At 45.4% G+C, this 9,301-nt stretch overlaps 1 protein-coding gene across 1 annotated transcript in view; it reads right to left on the bottom strand.

The window, feature by feature from the left end:
* Nucleotides 1-7,187: 7,187 nt before the first annotated feature.
* Nucleotides 7,188-9,301, bottom strand: part of LOC119302888 (BTB/POZ domain-containing protein At2g46260-like) — a 3,154-nt gene continuing 1,040 nt past the window's right edge. The window contains exons 2-5 of the mRNA XM_037579935.1: nt 8,817-8,935; nt 8,674-8,737; nt 8,016-8,292; nt 7,188-7,893 (exon numbers count right to left, since the gene is read on the bottom strand). Of these exons, the coding sequence (XP_037435832.1) occupies nt 7,644-7,893; nt 8,016-8,292; nt 8,674-8,737; nt 8,817-8,935 (710 nt within the window). The 3' untranslated portion in view covers nt 7,188-7,643. The remainder of the gene's footprint in view (nt 7,894-8,015; nt 8,293-8,673; nt 8,738-8,816; nt 8,936-9,301) is intronic.

Raw genomic sequence — 9,301 nt, 5'->3', positions numbered from 1 at the left:
TGCACTTTTAGTCTTTTTTGCAACGGCTCGCCCCAATCTTGGTACTAACACGTAAAAATTACCAATCTTGGTACCAATCTGCTTCCAATGCCCCAATTGTAGTACTTCTATGTAATTTACTCCCAGAATTACTTATCTACATACCTATACCACCGGGGGTGTCGACTTGCTCACGGCCATGATATTTCTCATGCATGGTCAACTTTCCAAGCTCACTGGTCATGTGATCCGTGTCTCCACTATCAACATACCAGTTTGTATCTACTCCATAAGAGGTATATGTATGTGCAACTACTGGAATTTTGTCTATTTTTGGGCCTAGTCCAATAGCAGTTTCAGAAATTCCTAATAAATCCTAGAGGCCCACGCAGCCCATTCGTGCAAGGCAAGAGGTGGAACAAAGTTTAGTCCCACATTGCTAGTTTAGAGGGAGTTGGACCTCTTTATAAGGGAGGCTCTTTCTCCACATGTATGAGGATGAGAACAAGAGGAACATCCACGCGCGCTCCTCCCCCGTCGCGGCGCCGCACCGCGGGAATGAGCCGAGCCGATGTCTAAATTTTTTCCATGCACGACGGGTATACAAAAGGTCACGCGGCAGCTGAAACATTTTCTGATGATATTTCTGCTTGTTCGCTTCGTCTCCCTCCGTTGCTTCACCTCCCGTCGCAGCCTGTTCACGTCCCTCTCCTGTGCCTATAAAAGGGAGGTCGCTCCTCCCAGCGAGACACACCAGAACAACACAACCCTCTCGCCTCTAAGTTCCTGACCATTGAGCTACTGCTACAATCTTCCTCATCCCGGCTTGCGGCGTGCACCGCGGGTCGGGACAGTAGGCCTCCGGAACCGCACCTTTTGAGTCATGTACGGGAGAAGGGTGATAAGGTTTTTGGGGAGCGCTCTGCGCGACTACTGACTTCTTCATCACGGACTCCGACGACTACTTCCCCGACGTCGACAACCTCATCAACAACATGGCTGGAGAGGATGTCGACCCCAAGTCCAATTCTTCTGCTGCTGATGTCCCATACGTGTTCTTGCTCTTTCTATTAGATGTCCTGCCATAGTTCTTTGCTCTAGTTTCTGCCCTACATATGTTAGGTTCTACTTCATATATGCAACTTCATCTAGTGTCTGTTCTAGATGTGTTTAGTTCAAGTTCATATATGCAGATGCTCTTCTCTTTGTCAGATTGCATGACTTGCTTTATCTCTGCTATATTAGTCATGTTTTATCTAGTATTTCTGTTAGCAAAGTTATTTGGTAAATTTCTCATATTTCCAACAGCAACAACTCGCCTTTTCTGGTAGTTATTGTCCTCAACATAACGCCAATTACAATCTTTGGCGATGTGGTTAGTTTTTTTTGCAGATTTGGCAAGGACCAAACTCATCAAACTCATACCCATAGTCGTTGTTGCTACTTGATTGTCCTCCTCCTTGGCGGCCCCTATTGTTGGAGTAGAAGGGGAGGCCGTTGTCGGGGCAACCATTGTCGTCATAGTTGTTGCTGTTGTAGCCTCCACCGCCATGGTGACTCGCCGCCACTTCCACCATGATTGTAGCCGCCATTACACCTTTCTAGTGACCGCCGCCGCCGTACTGGTTTGAGCCGCCGCCACCACACCACGGGAATTGTTGGAGTTGCCCCATGATGGAGGGCAGTAGCCCTTGGAAGAAGTGCGGACTCCACGAGCGGCTGCGTTCGTCGAGGAATTGAAGCCGTCTGAGGGCCCTTGGAAGAGCTCGATGCGCTGATCAAAGTTGGACCATCAGCGTAAAAGGATGGTCGAGGGAGAGCGGCTCGGTGCGGACATTTAGGGCGAGGATGAGAGGCTGGTAGTCGAGGTCGAGCCTAGAGAGGATGTGAGAGATGAGTTATTCATCATTCAGAGGATTTCTAGTTGTTGCAAGTTCGTCGGCCAAGGACCTCATGTGGGCAAAATAAGTAGCCACGTTATGAGTCCCCTTCCGGGCGTTGGTGAGGGCGACCCAGAAGTTATTGATGCGCGATCTGGAGGTGGAGGAAAACATGGTTGCAAGGTACTTCCAAAGAGTAGCAGCAATGGGGATCGACACTACCCGAATCAAGACTTCTTTCGTTGGGTTGTTGAGGAGGTGGCCGAGCACAAGCTGATCCTACCTGACCCAGACAGCATGCTCGGGATTGGTGATGGAGGAGTCCTTCCCTTCCTTATCCTTGACGACGGCAAACTTCGTTGGCTCCAGATCGCTCCCATCAAGGAGACCATAGAACCCGACACTGCGAACTTGGGGAAGGATTTGAGCATGACAAAGTATGTAGTTCTAGCGAGTGAGTTTTTCGGTGACTTGGGTGGTTAGGGCCGCGACAGAGGTTGTTGAAGACGCCATGTGATTGTTTGTAGGTATGGTGTTTGGGAGATGGTTTGCGATCTGGGTGTTTTTGGCAATGGGTTTTGGGAGTTTGCTCGATGAGTTTATGATCTGGTGTTGCTTTTTTGGAAATGGAGGTATACCCCCGGCCTGTGCATCATGATGATCCATACGGGAACTCATCTTCTTTGGAAGTAGAGACGTTTGACCCAGGCCCCCCGCGTCCCCCCCCCCCCCGCTCGGGCGACTCAGGCGGGATCTAAAACCCTAGCCGCTGAGGGTCCCCATCCGTCCTCCCCTCCCTCCGCCGCCGCTGAAGGACGCCGTCGGCTATAGCCCAGGGCTGATGGCGGTGGCGGGGGTCTTCCCTCTTGCCTGCGTCGTGCGGGCGGTGCGGAGCCCCGCGGCGTGGGTGGCACGGCCGATCTGGCCTGGCGGCGCGGCAGGCCTGCCTTCCGGCGGCGGCGCGGCGGCTGCCTCGGCCAAGGGCGGCGATGGTGGGGTGCGGTAGCCGGCCCTGCCTTGGGCTACGTGGCGGCGTTCGGCGGAGGCGGCCGGGTCTGCGGCGACACAACATCTGACCTCGGATCGGCGGTGGCGGCATGGAGGGCCTGGTGGTTGGGTCGGCACCATGCGGGTTGTGCCCTCCGGACAGATCTGATCTGGCTGGTGCGGCGTGCTCCATGTGCGGCGGCCCAGATCGGCGGCGACCCGTGCACACAATACGTGATGAAGGTTCTTCGAGCGGATCCGGGTGAAAACCTTGTGCTCAGCTTGATGCCAAGACCGGCGTTGGTGGCACCCTGTGGTGTCATTACCTTCTTGAAGGCATCGCCGTGGAGAAGCTCTAGACCTCTATCCGCTACCTCCAGGGGAAACCCTAGATCAGTTGATTGGATGACGGCGGCGCGTTGGTGTCGTTTCCTCCTTGGGGCGTCATTCTTGGAGGCGTACACGGGTTCGAGGGACCAGCGGGCACCTTTTTTGGTGGAGCGGTACATCATCCTTCACATTGATGACGACGGATCTCGGCGGCGTGGTGCAGTGGACACTCGGCGGCCGATGCGCGGTGATGGACTCGCGCAGGTGGAGGTAGTTGTCTGGCATCAAGATGGCGTCGATGGCGGCGTGGCCTGACAAGGTAGAAGCCTCAATATCTGCTCTGAAGACGGACCTGTGGAAGATGGCGGCGACGACACATGTGAGTGCGTCAGACCAGTTTATGCCCCAGACCCGGTATGTGGCTCGGCTGGGGCTTCTGGCTTTTGATGATAGGCTTAGGTGAGTAGACCGGGTATTTGGCCCAGGTAGCACCCCTTCATCATATGGATAGGAGTAGTGGCATATGTTGCCAAGATGGCGGATTCAGACATTTTGTTGAAATACTTTGTAAGGTCCTCGTGAATAATCAATAAAGTGGCCGTATGCATTTCCCAGATGCAGAGGCCGGGGTCATTCTTCTTTTCTATAAAAAAATATAAAAAATCTGTCATACGTAAACGTACTGGTGGCAGTAAATGAGAACTCAAGACCTTCTGTCTTTCCTCTGAGTGTCGGCACGCTGAACAGGCCCACCTGAGCACGAAATCATAGACAGCTACTTCAGATGCAACCCCGATGTCATTCCTTGACAAGATGGCTACAATCCCACCAAGAGGGATCCTCATCAGTTCATCTTAGAACCTGAAATGCAACAGACCCCGCAATGCCTTGATATAATGATTTTATGTCCACATACTCCCTATTAACATAGGTCGAATAATACTTTGACACTATTATTAACCCCGCAAGGCCATTATTTACATTCAAATTTGTCTTTTCTGAACTTTTAAATGTATATCGAATTTTGAGCTGATTTTCTTGGAGTTGTAGACATACGTCATATGGATGTTGTCAAATAATTTTAGTTTTTTTTCCAAATGTCTAAATATGTATTTTTGAGGTTGATCTCATGATCTCACCTAACGTGAGATCTCATACAAGCCCCCCCCCCCTTCCCCCCTAATATGCAGGATATGTTCGGGTTCATTATTTCTTTTTTGACAAAACTTGTAAACTGACGGTTATTATAAGGGATGAGGCCTTTTACGAGATCTGCTAGAGTTGCTCTAACCATGCTCCAAGCTAAATCTTTGTATTCTAAAAAAAAGGTAAATACCTTTGTATAAACTAGCAAAAGGGCCCGTGTCTTGTAACAGGAGAAAAAATATTCATGATCTGCAAAGGCCATGACAACATTTTGGCTATTTTTTTAATATCAATAATATTTTTTAATATACGTACTTCACAAAAAACATGAACATTTTTTGATTTCCCAAACATTTTCTTAAAATTGTGAATATTTTATGAATATGCAAACTTTTTTTAAAATATTACGAACATTTTCTGAATCCACAATTTTTTTGAATATGTGAACATTTTTTGGATCCACAAACATTTTATCATTTCTTGAACATTTTATTTAAAAAATATATTTTTAAAAAAATCGAAACTTTTTCCAAGTACCAATTATTTAAAGGAGAAAAAATTAAACAGAAAAGAAAAAAACAGACCGCCCGCACATGGGCTGGCCCAAACGAGCGCACGGCATCTTCTCCCAACACGCAGAGCGCGGTATAGGAGCTTCCTACTCCGTGGGCCGGCCCAGATGGAGGATTCCCCTGTGTGAAATGTTTTTTGTAATTTATAGGTGGCATCGGTGGGTAATATTTTACAATTTTAAAGACAATTTATATGATGTACCGCCAGAGGCACTAATGACTTTATTATTAGGTGGGAGTAGTATCCCATCAGCTTGGATGTGACAGCCACATAGTGATCTGCATTTTTCAAAACTTGTAACCTGCCATGTCCTGCTCACTGCCCAGCCCATTTTGCATGGTGCAAGTGTTGTAAGTTACAGATTTCCCTTGTCCTTTTGGGTGAGCAATCTCAAGAACTGGTTTTTGCTTGCTGAATCACACACAGTACCACCACCACCAATCACATTCCGGTAAAGAGACTGGATACATTCGGCTAGTGAATAAACTTTCTAAAATTCATTTAACTGAAATCCCTTATATGCAAAGCAACAGTCTTGTCGACATTCAACTATACGGCAGTATTCAGTCCTGGGATGACACGTTAAAACGTTCCTGTTTCCAGGGAGCACACATGGTTAGATGAAATTTATCGACTGCCAGGAAGTATGTACTGAAATGTTCCAAGGATACTCACCAACTGATGATCACATAATACAGATTCTAGAGATTACACTACACTACACACAATTAGAGAGGAACGTATATCAGCCAACTTAAAACAATAATACATTAACATGCAGAAACACTCACATGCACACATAACAGTTTTGATATGCTGAGACGGTGAAACCCCCAGCATCAAATTCAAGATGTTTGCATGCTAGCAAACAACTAGAGCACACAGTTAAGGTTTGTTCATGTTTCAGAATAACAGGGGTTGCTCCTCGCTCGCAAAAAGAAAAAGGGACTTGGGCGAGGCACATCAAGCTAGCAGCTGCAACATGCATCCCTAGGGCTTCAGCTTTATGCCCTTATCTTGACATTAACTCGCAGATGGAGTTCATTGTCAACGAAGAAGGGGCTGTTGTCAGCAATGAACTCCGACCAAGGAATGCCAAATAGATCGCTGCGTCCAACAGCCTCCTCACGATCAGTGGTGAAGGTGCCCTTGTAACAGGTCACAAACTGCAATAACGGCCTTGTCTTTGCGATAGGGTGTTTTTCACGTTAAACAAACATGACGGCGTAGTTAAATCTCCTATCACCAAGGTCCATGGCGGTATGCGGTTATACCCTACCGCCAGACACTACGACGGTAAGAAAAAGGTCAGGTCGTGAAATTGTTTGAGACTGGGTCGGATCTTGCTTAACTTTCCAAAAAGGGTCAAACAGCGAATTTGGCCGCACGGCAACATCACCACCTTGCTCGCTGTCTGTCGTCGTGACTGACTCCTGACTCTGCAAGGTGACTGATCACTCTTGCTAGCTAGTACTCCCTCCATTCCAGGATATAAGATGTATTGGTTTCCGTGCAAGTCAACCATTTTAAAGTTTGACCAAGATTATAGAACAAAATAGAAACATCTCCAATACCTAATAGATAAAATATGAAACTACCTTTCATGATCGATCAAATGATATAATTTTCAGATTCTGGATATTGATACATTTTTCTTAAAAGTTGGTCAAACATGCACGAGTTTGACTTTTGAAAAAACAAATACACCTTATAAAAAGGAACAGAGGGAGTAGTTCAAGAAGAGTTGCGACGCCCACCATCTTCTGTCCGTTCCAAGAGGAACTAGGAATAACTGCAAGTTCAGAGTCAATCCACCCGTATGAAATGGCCACGCTGCAAAATTTCCTTTTCTTTCTTTGTGGTGTCCGATTTCAGGAACTGGTTCTTGTTTGGTGAATGTATTCTGGTACTATCTTTCAATAGGAACCCCGAACCTGAAAGCTCATGCTCCTGCTTATTTTGTTAGTACAGGTGAAAATGCCATAGTAATCTGCATTCAAGGGAACATAAAAATCATCCCAGTTTCAACCATGTACAGAAATACTAATAGGTGAACAACAAGAGCAACCGAAAAGTATACCCAAAAACCATGGCACTTGAAGGTGACTTTCAGTTGTAGTTTGATGGCATTGGCAAGTGTCGGCCCACTCACAGCAGTCACATTCAGGTAACCTGGATACATTGATCTAACTGAACAAACTAGTGAATAAACTTTCAAAAATTCATTTACGTTGAAATCCCTAATCTGCAAAGCAATAGACTTTGTCAGCAGTGAACTAGACAAAAGTATTCAGTTCTGGGGTAACCCACATTGCTTCGGTTCCGGTTTCCAGGGAGCACACATTGTTAACATACCTATCTGACTTCCAGGAAGTATGTAATAAAACATCCAGCGATAATCAGCAAAAGATCATCACATAACATAGATTTTAAGGATTATACTCCAAATTACAGAGTCCGCGATATATATCAGCCAACTTACGACGAAGTGTACATAAACTGGCCAGCACGTTCGGTGCGTAGCAGAACACACACATGTGCTGAGATGGTGAACCCCCAGCATCAAATTCTAGATGTTCACATGCTACGTTACAGTCGCCAAAAGGGAGAACAATGCTAGTAAATAACTAGAGCATCACAGTTCAGGTTTTGAATGGTTCAGAGGAACAGGGGCTTCTCCTCGCTCGCAAAAACAGGAAGGGAATTTGGGGCAAGGGACATCAAGCTAGCGGCTAATGCACGCAACCACTACTGCTTCAGAATACTCTTCATGCTTTGTATGAAATCTGACAATAAGGCATTGGCCTTGTGTACACTCACTGTTGGAATTAAAAAAGAACTCAAGATCCTGGGACTTTCCTCCGAATCTGGGTACCATGAACAGGCCCACCTGATCACAAAGTCATAGGCGGCTACTTCAGATGCAACCTCAAGGTCATTCCTTGTCAAGATGGCCATAATCCCAAGGAAAGGGACCCTCATTAGTTCATCTTGGAACCTGACATGAGACAAAACCATGCGATGCCTTGAGATAATGATTTTTTGAGACAACAATGTTCTTTCACTTGAGATAATAAAGGAAAAAAAATAGGGTATCTCACTCCAAGGGGGGTTACTTACTCCGGGAATTTCTTGTACCTTTCACTTTCAGCAAAGAATTTCTGGGCTGCCTCTTGGAGGGCATCTGCCATTGAAATGCAACATGGGAGATCTAGGCACCTCACTGCCGATTCTAGGTTCATGGGAAGGTCTATGAGCCGCTGACCGCAGAGCTTCATGCAAGAAACAACCTCAAATTTGTCAGCAGCCATCAAGATATCAAGCAGAAGAGTGGGCTCAGTTGGTGTCAACTTTCCACTATACATAAAGCCTAAAAGCTCCATGAAGGCCTTTTCCTCTGTTCCAAATAAGAAATGGAAACAAGGAGGCGTCAGGATTAATAAAACAATTCGATAAATCTCAAACGGAAACACTTAAATAAACACCAAAACGGTGATAGCTATTCTTTTATGCCTAGATGATTATTTAAGCATGACCATTGACTATCAGTAATCAATTGGGTAAATCGGTAACACACAAGAAAAATATTCATTTGGCAGTGAGAATAGCCAATTCATTATCAAAGTATAAAAGTGTGGGAGGAAACTCTAAAACAGGCCTCCCTATAATAATCACTGTAAATTAAAAAAAAACATAACTCAATAATACACTCACAGTAGCAAACTAGAGCCATCGGTAATAGGAAGATGAAGAAGAGTACATTGCACACTTTACTTACCTGAATCAGCAACTCTAACTGTTGCCTGGGTTTGACCAGATTCTTTCATGCCATTTGAGAAAAGCTAAAAAGCAGGAAGCTTATCAGAAGGATTAGTCAACTGATTATAGAACAAATGCATTTCTAAAGATTGTCAGAATTACCTTCAGAAAGAAAGAACTTTTTGCAGCAAGGATCACCGAACTGACATGTATGGTCTTGACTTGTATTATCGGTGTACCCATCACAGTACAAGAAGTGTCAATATCCTCTTCATCCCCACCTGCGAAAATCTAAGGTCGGATAATATAGAAGAAAATGCAAAGCTAGAGAAGAAGAGGCACGTGACAGAATTACTTGACAGGTTTTTTTATTCTTAAACTATATGGAACATCATATTCTCTAAGCGCGAGATTCATTTGATCAACCTCAAGAAACGCGGGAAATGCTAATTATCACAAAAACTGGATATACATTGAGTGCAGATTCAGTGCAGAGATAAAAGAAGATTATTATTTTTTCTTGTGAAAGATGTGAAATAATTGATCACCTTGTCCCTTCAATCTAAGGCTGAAGCATTGTGCTGCTTTGATCACAGCTATCTACAAGCTACACGGATCATGCATAAACAGTTAAACACACATAACCT

Source organism: Triticum dicoccoides, chromosome 5A (assembly GCF_002162155.2).
Source record: "Triticum dicoccoides isolate Atlit2015 ecotype Zavitan chromosome 5A, WEW_v2.0, whole genome shotgun sequence".
Classification (NCBI taxonomy): Eukaryota; Viridiplantae; Streptophyta; class Magnoliopsida; order Poales; family Poaceae; genus Triticum; species Triticum dicoccoides.
The sequence above is the reverse complement of the archived record's forward strand: the minus strand, read 5'-3'. Positions and strand labels throughout refer to the sequence as shown.